At 41.6% G+C, this 14,798-nt stretch overlaps 1 protein-coding gene across 1 annotated transcript in view; it reads left to right on the top strand.

Moving 5' to 3' along the window:
• The window catches only part of Poxn (Pox neuro), a 182,709-nt gene that overhangs the window by 156,581 nt on the left and 11,330 nt on the right, over nt 1–14,798 (top strand). Inside the window, exon 3 of the mRNA XM_068227391.1 lies at nt 6,137–6,356. Within this exon, the coding sequence (XP_068083492.1) occupies nt 6,137–6,356 (220 nt within the window). The remainder of the gene's footprint in view (nt 1–6,136; nt 6,357–14,798) is intronic.

Genomic DNA, 14,798 nt, shown 5'->3' with positions numbered 1-14,798 from the left:
CCGGGAATCGAACCCGGGATCTCCTGGCCGAAAGACCAGCGTGCTAACAGTTTTGTACTTAAAATCTACTGTAAAAGATCAAATCTCTAAAACTTTATGTGAGTAAGTGTAATACAGAGTCAATTGAACAATAAAAAACTCTAAAACCTGTTCCCAGTCAGGGATGGAATGAATGAAGCCCCATCTAGCGGCGAGAATAGCAATTGTGCCGGTTACCGAAGCCTGTCACACTCCCCTGGGACAATGATTAATGACCGATAGATGAAATGAAATGATATTCGAGAGTGTCGCTGGAATGAATGACGACAGGGAGACCCGCAGTACCCGGAGAAAAACCTGTCCCTCCTCCACTTTGTCCAGCACAAATCTCACATGGAGTGACTGGGATTTGAACCACGGAATCCAGCGGTGATTGGCTGGTACGCAGCTGCCTGAGTCACAGAGGCTTGTAAATTAATTAATTAATTAATTAATTAAATCTTCTCATAACAGGCAAAAATTCATTGAAATTCCGATTGATTTAAAAAATTATGTTGCAATAACTCTCACTTTGGAAAATTTTTCATGAACATTTTGTAGTCTCCCTTCCTAAACGGTTATTCAAACATTCAAGCAACTCTGTAACAAAAACTGTTTGGCACAGTACACCTGCCGGTATGTCCACTTCCTGACACAAAAAGTAATCAACTGAAAATTCTGAATCCCCGAGTGCAAGTATGACTGAAAGGAAGGAACCCATTATAAAGTAACTATCCTGACTTGTCATAGAGGTTTATCAACACTTAGTCAATAAAAGGGTGCATGTCTATACTTTAAAAACATATTCTAATTATTCTAAAATGTTATTGGCCTGATCGACATCATCACCTCATAAATTATTACCGTTTCTCCTCAATGATACCAAAGAACCAAATTTCTATTTCATATGACTGTAAGAAATGTTGGCGCTTATGAGGATCAAAAAGTGCTATTCACCTGTTTGGTTCTTGCGATAGCTTTGAGGGAGTTCTACAGGTCCATAAGGAAGCCGCACGCAGACATTGCTGTACAATAATTACAACGCCCCGACAAAACATTTTAGATGATTCATGATGGAGAGAGAAATCCACTTAGAGCAATCCCACTGGACAATGCATCGTAAATCAAATCGACTTGTACACTGAGATTATTTTTCTAATGGTTCTTGCCTTACGTGACTACAACGAATGAGAATTGCTCCTTGGATGCCGGTTCATTAAAGCTTAAATCAATGTCTTATAAATTAAAAAATTATGCCGTAACAATTAGAATGTATCACCATGAATTACATGCGAATGCATTTGATAAATAGCTTGAATGCATCATTTAGGTAGATATCATTGACGTAACAAAGGTTTATCTATAGACTTCTGTAGTAGAATATGTCTACTTAGGTCGCAGATATAATGTTTTTGTGTGAAAACAAGTCTTTATAGAAATAATAACATTATTCGAGAAGAAGGGGTCTAAAAACGAGGAAAACTAAAACATACAGCGTTAAGACTGACACAATATTTATGAAGAACAATAGCATGCTTAACTTTTATAACGGTCCAGGTTAGCTCTACTGGACAGTTCCTATGATCGAGTTAATTTAGTATTGTCCGATGGCACTGAGTGCACCATCAGAATTCTCTAATCCTCTGTGGGTGTGGCTAGTGACCACGGGGGGCTTAGCTGAGTCCTTGCACTTCTTTCACTTACTTCAGACAGGCTCTTCACTTTCATCTATCCTATCCGAACTCCTTTGATCAACTCCCGTTCTTTTCCTACCCTACGTTATTAGATAATTCGGGGCCTAGTGAGTCTTTCATTTTCACGCACTTCATGGCCCTCGTCTTCCTTTGGCCGATACCCGACGGCTCAAAATCCGATGACTGTGGCAGGTGAGGGATCCATCAAGCCTCAACTCAGTAGTTAACGCTGTTGTTCTAGCAGTATGTAGTCACACATTGTCGTCTACCACCCATGAACCTGTTTTCGTACAGATTACTCCTCCGACAATGTTTCTCTCATACCATTTCTAAACAAGAATTTCACATCAGTTCATTGCTTCTGTTTAGTCGAACTTTTCCAAGGTTTCTGCAATATGCAATTACATCGCTCATTCACGGGATTTTTATACAACTTTTCCAGGTTTCCATTTTAAGCATAATACTAAAAACTACCCTATGAATCTCTTCTCACGGTAAGAAAAACGGAAAAGTTGGATGATTAATATTTGCATTATCATTGTCAATTTATTCTACCACCTAACCAGGGAACACGTCATTACTGAATTACTCATCGTTAATGTCGAGATCTCAAACGCGATTGCGTAACGTCATTACGCTGAGACATAAACATCTATCGTACGAATGTTTATGGACGTGAAACAGGGCAAAATACAAAGATATGTTTATTGCTGTTCCGTTGTACGAAAGAAAATACGAACCGAAATAATTGCAGATTTTTGCACTGTTTTCGCTAATGATGCTAGGTGTATGTTGTAAACAAGGTTGGGTTTACAAACAGCACAACTTCTTTATTTGCTTCACATGTAAAATTACAATATTTACACTAACAAAACTGAAAGTTATCTCGAAGCAAATTGAACTATGAATTTGGAGAAAGAGTCTGTCTTTGTACACTATATACACGTTGGAGTATTCACGTTCACTACTATTTCGGAAAGATAGTCTTCGTGACATGAAAAGTTCTTGATAGTCGAAAACTATCAGAAGCACTGACGTAAATATCTCAGAGAGTCCTTCCTTGTTGAAGTGTCTGAGTTCATTAACGTAAGTTCAATGACTGAAGAGTTCCTACTTAGCGAAACTAAGTCGATAATGGGAGCTAGCATTAGCTAGGGAATGATAGTGGCATATAATGGTAAAACTGGGCATGGACAGCGGAATAGGCAAGAGGAGCGGTGACTCGAGGTGAGACCTCTTACTGCCAGAAATTCAGTCCACCTGGCCGAAGCACATTTTCAAGAGGAGTAGCCTCCGTGCTCGACGTAGGGTGTATTCTGGAGCTGGACACCGGGGTCAGTGGGTGTCTGGACATTTTTTTTTTTTTTCGGGGGGGCCCCCGAAGCCCGCTCCCCCCGCGTGACCAACGACTCAATCTACATGGCCTCCGACATGCTATTATTTCTAACAAGAAGAAAGAGATAGCAGGGAAGAGTGGGAAGTGATACAAGGAGTATCTGCCTGTTTCCATGTCAAACACGCTACCAGGCGATATTGTATTAGGTATATGGTATTGAAGTTTGGTATTGAAGGGTCAGGGAAAAACCACATAGGCAGAAAGAAGAAAGAGCCTACATGTAAAACCTGACATCTTTTGATAGCACATGCAAGGATGTGGGCTGGAAAAAGACCAGAGGTTGTGTTAGTTAGGAACAGGTAACATGCACAAAACATAAACCAATTCCTCGCCATTCCATCGCCTGGGGATCAGTCCGTCTGGGCACTGCTGGGACTAGCGCGGTCCTTGCCGGCTGCGGAGCCATGCGTCAAGTACCACTAGGGCCTGTCGCACGACTCCACCTCCTTGGGGTACCTCGTACCCAGTCTCCGATCCCGGAGAATGAGGCCAAGCCCGCCGAGGCGGGGGCCTCCTGGAATGGGGTGGGTCATGGCGCCGGGCCTCCCTCCTCTCTGCCCGCGCCATGGCCCTGTAGACTGGGCAACTGCGGTGGGAGGCCGGGTGGCCCCCCGCGCAATTGGCGCACACCGGCGCCTCCTTAAGTGTTGCGCAGGCCGTGTAGTGGTGATCACCACCACAGCGGTTGCACTTCACTTAGGCTAGGAGCTCCTTTATATAGCACACACGACGTTCCAGGCACGCGCACTGAGGGCTGCGCGTCGAGGCTCGAAGAATAACACACTGGCACGCGTGTAGCTGGCTGGCGGATCGAGAAGGGAGCGACGGACATACAACAGTGTACGCTTACATTCGAGACGAGGCAAGCTCGAATCCCACCATCCATTGCCATCCTTGAAGATAGTTTATATTGGTTTTCCATTTTCGCACAAAACAGGGTAAATTAATACTGAGACAGTGCAAGTGTTTTAAATAAGGTCATGGCGGATACTAAGTCCTAGTACTTTCCTATCCCAGAGTATTCGAGAACGTTCCTACATTAGTTGGATGTTCAACAACAAGTAAATCGGGCTGAATGGTTCAGGTGAAAGAGCCCTAGTTGGCAGATTCGATACCAGCTCATTCCGGTGGTATTTGTAAGTGCCCACATACGCCAGCCTCGTGTCGATAGATTTTCAAGCACATACGAAAACACCTGGGGGATGAAATGCCGGCACCTTGGAGTCTCCAAAAAGCGTAAAAGTGGTTAGTGGGACGTACAATAACAACAACAACAACAATAATAATCATAATCATAATCATAATAATTAATCCGCTTACCGTCCAGGGTTGGTTTTCCCCTCGGACCCAGCGAGGGATCCCACCTCTACCGCCTCAAGGGCAGAGTCCTGGAGCGTGGGATTTTGGGTCGGGGATACAACTGGGGAGGAGGACCAGTACCTCGCCCAGATGTCTCACTTGTGTGGGAATATCGGAAGGGATAAACAAAGAAGAGGGAAGGAAGCGGACGCATCATTAATTTAGATACCATCCAGGCATCTGCCGGGAGGAGAAGTGAGAAATCACGGAAAAAACACTTCGAGGATGGCTGAGACAGGAATCGAACACCCCTCTACTCAATTGACCTCCCGAGGCTGAGTGGACCCCGTTTCAGTCCTCGTACCACATTTTAAATTTCGTGGCTGAGCCGGAATCGAACCGGGGCCTCGGGGAACGGCTGCTAATCACACTAACCACTACAACACACAGGCCGACATTATTATCATTAAATAGTAATAAAAATAAAATTAAAACTAGACGTATTACTCGATTCACTGTAATAGATTTGATCGTCATCTCCAACAGTCAAAATGTATCTGATGAAACATTACCTCTCGTCAGGGATAAAAATCTAAAAGTGATTCACAGAGGTGTGCTTTATTCTCTTACTAGCTATTAATTTAATTTTGTGCTAACGAAAGGGCTCTGTTGTTATATGGCTAAAATGTCAGTTGCTCTAGTATTTGTATTCGTAACCAATTGAGGCTATGTTCAGAAGGAAGCTATTTTTATTCGTTAGATCCTAGACTACATTCGTGCCAAAATCGTAAATCTGTGTCGATTGGATTCCTGTTTGCTAAATATATGGCATAAGCCCTCAATGTTTTTCCTATCTCTGTGATAGCTGAACGAATTCCTCGTTGGCTTATCACCAAAACAAGGAAGTAAGCAAGCTTGTAATTTTACTTGACTGTTGATGGTCACGTGACCTCCAACTTTACATGGAATAAGATCCACACATATGAATTTTCATTTCAAAATTCCTACGTGCACTGGCCAGGATTATAACCGTAGCTGCCTTATTGTGAATCCAGTGAGTATCTCACTGAGTTATTACGTTTTCTATCACCAAAGCATACATGATTAGATTTCTGTCAATTAAAGTGAAATTCTTTAAATTAATAGTTATAAACCAATAGTTACGATTCCACTGAAGACTGCAAGTCCTGAGACTTTCCTCGGCTTATTGTAGGTATTGTAAGTATTTGTGGGGTCGATGGAGACACCCTGACACAGTTTGGTTTTGGGCGGATACCCTTACCGACGCCTCGTGATTTTTCAGATTGAATTCTGAACCCAGGATGGACCAGGACTCAAAATTGAGCTGCTCAGATGGGAAGCCAATAGCTAAGCCACTTCGACTTAATGCCTTAAGGTTAACAAGTAAGCCGAGACCCAAGGTAGCTTCCTTCCTTCCTTCCTTCCTTCCTTCCTTCCTTCCTTCCTTCCTTCCTTCCTTCCTTCCTTCCTTCCTTCCTTCCTTCCTTCCTTCACTGCCCAGTCTGAGATAAAGAAGACGCTTATATTTCTCCAATGTGTCCTGTCCACTTCATCCTTGCATGTTTAACAATTTTCAGTCTTCCAATTAGGAATGAGTTGTAAATAGTGTCTCCTGAGACTTCAGTCTCATGAATCCTATCTCAAATAAGTTCTCCTTCTTTACTGATTATGTCACACCTATCTCTTACAGAATGTTGTAACTTTTCAGCAGGTAGCTACGCCCACGGTGGTGAAGAAGATCTTGCGGTTCAAGCAGGAGAATCCAGGCATGTTCGCGTGGGAGATCCGCGACCAGCTGCTAGCCCAGCGCATCTGTGATCCTAACTCCATCCCCAGTGTCAGCTCCGTGAATCGTATTCTGCGCAACAGCGGTGCGTGGACCGAGGCAGATCTAGTGGCTCCGGGACCCAGCGTGCATCATTCTACAGGTGAGCTCTCGAATGCTGCTCGAGGTTCTAACTAGCTTTTCCGATCCTCTACACTGTGTGTGAAGAAGCTCGTCCTTTAAACAGTTCAAGTATTTATAATATTTTCCTTACATACTCGGAGCTTCTTAATAATCCTTCGTCGTCGCCGTAAGCCCTATCCGTGTCGGTAAAAAGAAATAACTATTTAATGAACCTTCAATTACTATAGACGTTATGAGATGACAGAATATAGGAATTTTGTCTCTCAGGCGTTCCTTAACGTTGTAGCTTTATGAATACAAATAAATAATAATAATTATTAACTATAATCATTGGTCCGACTCGTTGGCTGAATGGTCAGCGTACTGGCCTTCGGTTCAGAGGGTCCCGGGTTCGATTCCCGGCCGGGTCGGGGATTTTAATCGCTTCCGATTAATTCTTCTGGCTCGGGGACTGGGTGTATATGTCCGTCCCAACACTCTCCTCATCATATTCAGACAACATACTACACTACCAACCACCACAGAAACACGCAATAGTGCTTACATCCCTCCATAGAGGGTTGGCGTCAGGAAGGGCATCCGGCCATAAAACAGGGCCAAATCCACATGTGCGACACAGTTCGCACCCGCGACCCCACAAGTGTGGGAAAAGCGGCAGGAAAAGAAGAAAGAAGAAGAATTAACTATAATCATTGCCTCACGCTTGGGCGCCATTTGTAACTTTACAGTGAATAATAATAAATGATCATAAATAAAATTACTCAAAAACTTAATAAAATCATTGAAATAAATTACATTAATAAAAATAATTAATCGAAATGTCCGTAGTATGGGCGCCAGAGTTCACCAGAATGAATCCCTCGAATTTTAATAAAACATGATAATATTTCATTTTCTCCCAGGGCGTGTAAATAAAATCTGCGTAATGGTACATCTGCTTCAGGCCTTGCCTAACCTTCTGAAAACGACGAAATAGGTAGTAACTGCACCTAGGTTCATTAATAACTACACTGATTCTAAAATAACTAACTATATTCTCAATAAAATCCGTGCAAGAGCACCTCATCAACACCAAAATATACATATAACACACGCAAAAAAGATTGCTGGTAGACTCCATATTTACAGCAACAACAATGAAAACAGTGGGAAAACGAAAGCAAGAACTAAGCCACCATTTGTAGTTAGTCCGTTGAACAATGTACATATATGTAGATAAGTACCCTTCACTGTCTCTGTATCAACACGACTTGCCGATTCTCATAATCGGCACTCCTTATTTCACACAGATATGGTACCTCATATTACTGTGTTCTTTGACTCTAACACTTGTTATAAAGATATATTCACTTGAACAACACACGCTTGTCCTTCCTGAACATAAATTATGGAATTCAGTCACCAGCCACGAGAACCAGGATATAACCGTGGATGTATTCTACGGCCCCACCGATAGGAGGTTAAAAGTCTATAAAATAATCTTAATAACTGATTTTGCTTCACGTAAGGAGTTTGAGTCTGTGTGGTCAAAATAGTATACTTTAAAGTCTGTTAAAGTGTAATGGCTGTGCTGTCGTCTGGTGCATAAACAGTGTGGATAAAATGCAGGTCCTAATATGGCAAAAAAATTGGAATTAAACACCCTTACCCTTTCAGTTTTTTCGAAGGAAAAGGTTGCCTCATATCAGGACCTAAAATCGGTCTCAAGATTCGTGACATATTTGAGCATTGAACTCAGGCCAACCAGACGGGAAGTCACTGCGTTATCCTGTAGATTACTGCGGCGGATATAAGCAGTAGGATTATTCATGATACATTTGAACGCAAGAGGGTGCTGATGAGGAGAAGCTAATTTTACACTTCAAGTAGCTTGTAAGCGCACATTCTATTCAGCAGGATCAGTATCTTAAGAGGTCCCCCATATTTTACCCATCATTTGGCATGAAGGTGTACGTAAGAATTTTTACCAGAAATAATATGTAATGATGATCACATGAACCTACGAATATAATTGATGCAATTCAAGTCCCTCTTAATGCGTTCCTTGTCTTCTAATCTTGCATTGAAGTCACTTCGGAATTTGGCCTCTCTATGGACTTAATCTAAACAGTAACAGCTTATGTAAGTCGACAGAACAGTAAGAGAATCACTTGAAAGTCGTTTGTATTGAAAAAGGAATATTACTTTTTTAATCTCACGTGCGGTGGGGCGAGATCAACGTGTTCCAACTGCAGAGCACACCGGCCACCTATTGACGGCCAGTCAGTGACTAGCTAAATGCTCGGATAACATCAAAGCTCCACAAAAGGAAAGAATGATCCAATCTAACCTCCGTCGCTTAGTTAAGCTCACAAATCAAGGATTCATGACATCAAGTGAAAGCTTTGATTCTGCTAACAGCCCGCTCGCCTGCCTCTTTTTACCAAGGATCAGTACCAGAAAAAACAAATAATTAAGGCAGGGCAAACAGAAGCTTTATTCGGAATGGAGTGAACGTTTTTTTTTTTTTTTTGGTTTTTGCTATTTGCTTTACGTCGCACCGACACAGTTAGGTCTTAAGGCGACGATGGGATAGGAAAGGCCCAGGAATGGGAAGGAAGCGGTCGTGGCCTTAATTAAGGTACAGCCCCAGCATTTGCCTGGTGTGAAAATGGGAAAACCACAGAAAACCACCTTCAGGGCTGCCGGCAGTGGGGCTCGAACCCACTATCTCCCGATTACTGGATACTCGGTGAACTATTTTAAATACAGCAATGTATTAAATACTTTTCGATACACAGGACATAAAAGTCATAAGAATAATGACCTCAGTAGCACAGTCGGTTTGTCGTTGTCCTTCTGTTTCCTAAATAGCAGCTCGATTTCGGTTGTGGCTGGTGTTATTTGAGGGTGTTCGAATATCATAATTCTGTCCAACGACCGTAGAGCAAAAATCCAACATTTCGGTGTCATTTAAAATCTATAGCAATTGAATGGATGTTAACATTATTATTATTAGTCTATTAATTACAGAAACTTATCCTCAACGGGCTTACCATAGGCAACAGTGTTGTTAAAAAAAATGTATTATTGAGGATAAAGATGGTTAGTGACTAGACCACATCCAAACCAAACGAAATCCAAAACCCCATGGCGCAACAGCCCGGAAGGGCCATGGCCTACCAAGCGACCGCTGCTCAGCCGGAAGGCTTGCGATTACGAGATGTCTTGTGATAAACACAACGAATACTCTCGGACGTTATTCTTGGCTTTCTAGACCGGGGCCGCCATCGCACCGTCACATCATAGCTCCTCAACATTGTAATTACGGTGGCTGAGTGGACTTCGAATTAGTCCTTAGATCCAGGTAAAAATCCCTGATTGGGCCGGGAATCGAACCTAGGACCTCCGCGTAAGAGGCAGGCACTCTACCCTTATACCGCGTGGTCGGCTATGAAGACCAGATTTTAAATGAAATAGTCTGACGCCCAACTATATCGGCAAACCTCCAAACTTTTATGTGAAGCAGTAAGGTATACTAAAACCGAGTATGAAAGATACAGCCAAATTTTATTTAGGCCCAGTCATTTCTGTCAATGTCCGGCTCCATGGATAAGTGGTTAGCGTGCTGTTCTATGGTCACAGGGGTCCCGGGTTCGATTCCCGGCAGGGTCGGGAATTTTAACCATAATTGGTTAATTTCGCTGGCACGTGGGCTGGGTGTATGTGTCGTCTTCATCATCATTTCATCCTCATCTTGACGCGCAGGTCGCCTACGGGAGTCAAATCAAAAGACCTGCACCTGGCGAGCCGAACCTGTCCTCAGACACTCCCGGCACTAAAAGCCATACGCCATTTCATTTTTTTCATTTCTGTCAATGTTAAACCTGTCCCTTCCGGTAATTCCTTTGTTCACCGTCGAATTGTACCACCACCAACAATGTATCCATACGGTATGGTGTGTTTTTCTTTTTAATTCCCTCTGTAAGTGAGAAAAAAATCAATTATTATTCGCTGGACATTAATAGGTTTTCATTTCACATTAACACATTTTCGACGATAATGGAATGAAAAAAAAGGAGATATAGTTGGTATAATCTTAAATACGGCGGAAACCCAGGATATTCTATTATGAAAATAGGGAAACCACAAAACTTCATTTTCAGAACTGCTGGCAGTGGGTACTCGAACCCAAAATCTCCTTAATTCGGGCTTACTGCTACACAACCTAAACCGCGTAGCTGTACTTGCTTGTAGAAAGCATTTTGAAGTCATATTTATTGTTACCCATAAGTATAAATGGTGTAACTGCAGATTGTCGCCAGTGACTATTCCAAGAACTAAATGGCACATGACATAAATTGATCTATTCCAGTCGTAAAAGAGGCTATATATTAGTTTGAACCTGTTTACCCACTGGGTGTGACCTATATTCTTTTGTGCCCAAATTAAGAGTTTTGATCTATTTTTTATAAGATACCGATTACAACGTGATTGTGAGGCTCGTTTAAATTCTGTGAGGCCTTAATAATCAGGACCAGCGATATTTGGGTTTCCTAAGAGGTGTTTGCAGCTGCCCTTTTATATCCCAGCACACGCCATCGACTGAACCTGCCTCCAGCAACGTGTTATTGAACCAGTCTCTTCTCATGACAAGCCCCCTCCAATTTTGGTCTATCTGTGCTGATCGCTGATCCAGCTGAGGATCATTTTGAATGAAATATAGACCCAGTACTTAAAGGAATAATACATACATGCATACATCTTCATTATTGTTATCGCTTTTAGTGTTCAGTCTGCAAGCCTCTGTGAATTTACTAACCGCTGCCACAATCCTCTATTTGTAACTAGTTGTGTGGCATCGTTTACTTCTATACCTCATATTTAACTCATTATATACTGAATCTAACCATCGTCGTCTTGCTCTCCCTCTACTTCTCTTACCTTCCGTAACAGAGTCCATTATTCGCCTAGGTAACCTGTCCTCGTCCATTCGCCTCACATTATTCCATCATCGAAGCCGGTGTATGCGTACAACTTCATCTATAGAGTTTATTCCTAAATATTCCTATCTCCTCATTCCGAGTATCGCTCCTGCCATTGTTCCCACATGTTTGTACCAGCAATCATTCTCGCTACTTTCAAGTCTGTTACTTCTAACTCATGAATAGGATGTCTTGAGTCCTCCCAGCTTTCACTCCCGCAAAGCAAAGTTGGTCTTAAAGCAGAACGATGTAAAGATAGTTTCGTCTGGGAGCTGATTTCCTTAAATTACTACTACTACTACTACTACTACTACTACTACTACTACTACTACTACTAATAATAATAATAATAATAATAATAATAATAATAATAATAATAATAATAATAATAATAATAATATATCCAGCGACTTAGCTGCATAGTAGCTGTAAACTTGCATTCGGAAGAAGGCGAGTTTGAAGCCTGCTGTTGGAAGTCCTAAAGATGATTTCCTTGTATTTCCATTCAAAAACCAGGCAATTTCTAGGGCTGTGGTATAATTAAAGCAACGCCCACTACCTTTCTAATCTTATTCCTTTCCTATTATTTTTCGAATGCCTCACTGTTTAGTGTAATAGCTATAATAATAATAATAATAATAATAATAATAATAATAATAATAATAATAATAATAATAATAATAATAATATTGAATTTATTGGTTTTATGTCCCTATAACTCCTAAAGTTCTCGGAGACGCCGAGGCGCTGGAAATTTGTCCCATAGAAGATCTTCTTTGTGCCAGTAAATTTATCGACATGAGGCTGGCGTAATTGAGAAACCTTCAAATAATATCGAACTGAGCCAGGTTGAACCCACCACTTTGGGCTCAGAAGGTTAGAACTCTATTCTGCTCAGCCCAGCATAAGGAACAGGATAGCTATAAATGATCTTTATATTTCCCTAGTTATGTATAAAAATATATCTGACATTTCTTGCTACAATCTGACAAAGTGTTTACCTTCTCCAACTAAAAGTTACAGGTCTCTATGTGGGCTGAACTTTGAAACAACTATATTACGTAGCGGTTATGTTACTGATCCGTGCAGTTAACTTAATTCCAAGAATTATGGAGCTATACATTAATATATAACACAGTAAACTGGAGAATCTCTAAATTAAATAGATGAAATTAGATTAGAAAATAGTAAATAGTGTTTTCAAGTAGATGGGTAATAAATTATCCAGAGTTTCTCCAAATAGGAACGTTTTAAATATAACAAAGCGTTATTATCAGATCTCGTGTGACAAAATATATGACAGATGTCACGATAGCACGCGTTTTGTAACTCTGGTCTTTTATTTTATCGCTGGTGAGGTAATAAAGCTGTAGGGAGGGGGGTAAAGGGAACAGTAAGTGTAAAAAGAATCGATTTAGTTTGTGTAACTAACTTCAACCTAACAGACGTACTTGTCGTTGAAGTATTTGCTTTTGTGGCAATGCATATAGTCCGGGCCGTGTATAACAGATAGGGAGAGATCGTGGCTGGCGATACTTTGCATGCAAAAGAATACATTCTCTCTCTCTCTCTCCTTACTCTACCGAGAGAGTAAAGGGAACAAGCAGTTGACCTGGAGGATACACTGGTTTAAAATGCTCATATAGATATATTTTATTTTCCCGATTTATTATCGAATGGCGTAGATGTTCCAAGCCTATCTCCTACTCGTAGCCCCCAGGTTCTACTCCCGGCCGGATTAGATATTTTTACCTGGATCTGGTTCTAAGTGCACTCAGCCTATGTGATAGCAATTGAGAAGCTGTCTGTAGGTCTAAAAAAACCAAGAAAACTTCTGAGGGGTTCATCACGCTGACATTGCGTCACCTCGTATTTTACATGCCTTCGGGCTGAGCAGTGGCCGCTTGGTAAGCCAAGGATCATCGGAGCTCCAGCTCCAAGGGACTGTCTTTTTTTAATCTTCAAATGTGGATCGACTTCAGACTGAACGAACTATTTTTAACGTAGACTTACGTTCCTCGACAATGGGTACAGGAAAGAAAAAAATTAAGACGCTTATAGTGTTTGGGTAGAACCTGTATATCGCCGTGAGTATTTAATTTACGATTATGTTTAATGTATGTCTCAGTTGACAGATAAAGAGGAGGCTACATTCATTCATATTCATTATCATTATAGACTGTTATGCCTTTCAGCGTTCAGTCTGCAAGCCTCTGTGAATTTACTAAACGTCGCCAAAATCCTCGATTTGCAACTAGTGTTGTGGCCTCATTATCTTTAAATCGTTAGAAACCGAGTCTAACCATCGTCGTCTTGGTCTCCCTCTACTTCTCTTACCCTCCATAGCAGAGTCCATTATTCTCCTAGGTAACCTATCCTCCTCCATTCGCCTCACATGACCCCACTACCGAAGCCGGTTTATGCGTACAGCTTCATCCATCGAGTTCATTCCTAAATTAGCCTTTATCTCCTCATTCCGAGTACCCTCCTGCCATTGTTCCCACCTGTTTGTACCAGCAATCATTCTTGCTACTTTCATGTCTGTTACTTCTAACTTATGAATAACATATCCTGAGTCCACCCAGCTTTCGCTCCCGTAAAGGCTACATGCTGCAAAAAAAATTAAAATCTGGAAGGTAGTTTTAAAATCGTATCCTGAATTTATTGGCCAGAAGCTCCCAATAGACCACATTTTATATTTAAAAAATAGCGGTAGGCTGTCACTATTGTAATGGTCGCAGGGTTTTGAGGGTTTCCTAGACTTACTTATTAGAAATAAAAGACTGACAACGATGTATTCACAACATCTAATTTTTGATCTGATTTTGATATGCTCTATTGGTGGAAAAATATCTAATTCCCTCCATGGGAACTTAGAATTTCCATTTGGTAGTTTTAATGAAATAGCGCTTCAGAGTAAGGCAAAATTTGTGCTAATTATGTGACGTCACACGCATACTCTGTTACAAGATGGCGCTTTGTTGACACGCGCGCTCAGTTAGAGGTTAGCCGTTGTTGTGAATACATCGTTGTCAGTCTTTTATTTCTAATAAGTAAGTCTAGGAAACCCTCAAAACCCTGCGACCATTACAATAGTGACAGCCTACCGCTATTTTTTAAATATAAAATGTGGTCTATTGGGAGCTTCTGGCCAATAAATTCAGGATACGACTGAGATCATGAGATCATTCCATCACCCAGATTATCTCGAGGTGAGTCTTTGTGTGAGATGGGAATAAGAAGCAAGCTTGTGGTGTACCGGGCGAGTTGGCGGTGCGCGTAGAGGCGCGTGGCTGTGAGCTTGCATCCGGGAGATAGTAGGTTCGAATCCCACTATCGGCAGCCCTGAAGATGGTTTTCCGTAGTTTCCCATTTTCACACCAGGCAAATGCTCGGGATTTACCACGGCCGCTTCCTTCCAACTCCTAGGCCTTTCCTATCCCATCGACGCCATAAGACCTATCTGTGCCGGTGCGACGTAAAGCCCCTAGCAAAAA

This window comes from Anabrus simplex, chromosome 4, assembly GCF_040414725.1.
Source record: "Anabrus simplex isolate iqAnaSimp1 chromosome 4, ASM4041472v1, whole genome shotgun sequence".
In the NCBI taxonomy this organism is placed as follows: Eukaryota; Metazoa; Arthropoda; class Insecta; order Orthoptera; family Tettigoniidae; genus Anabrus; species Anabrus simplex.
Note: the sequence above shows the minus strand (reverse complement) of the source record. Positions and strands in the feature narration are given on the sequence as shown.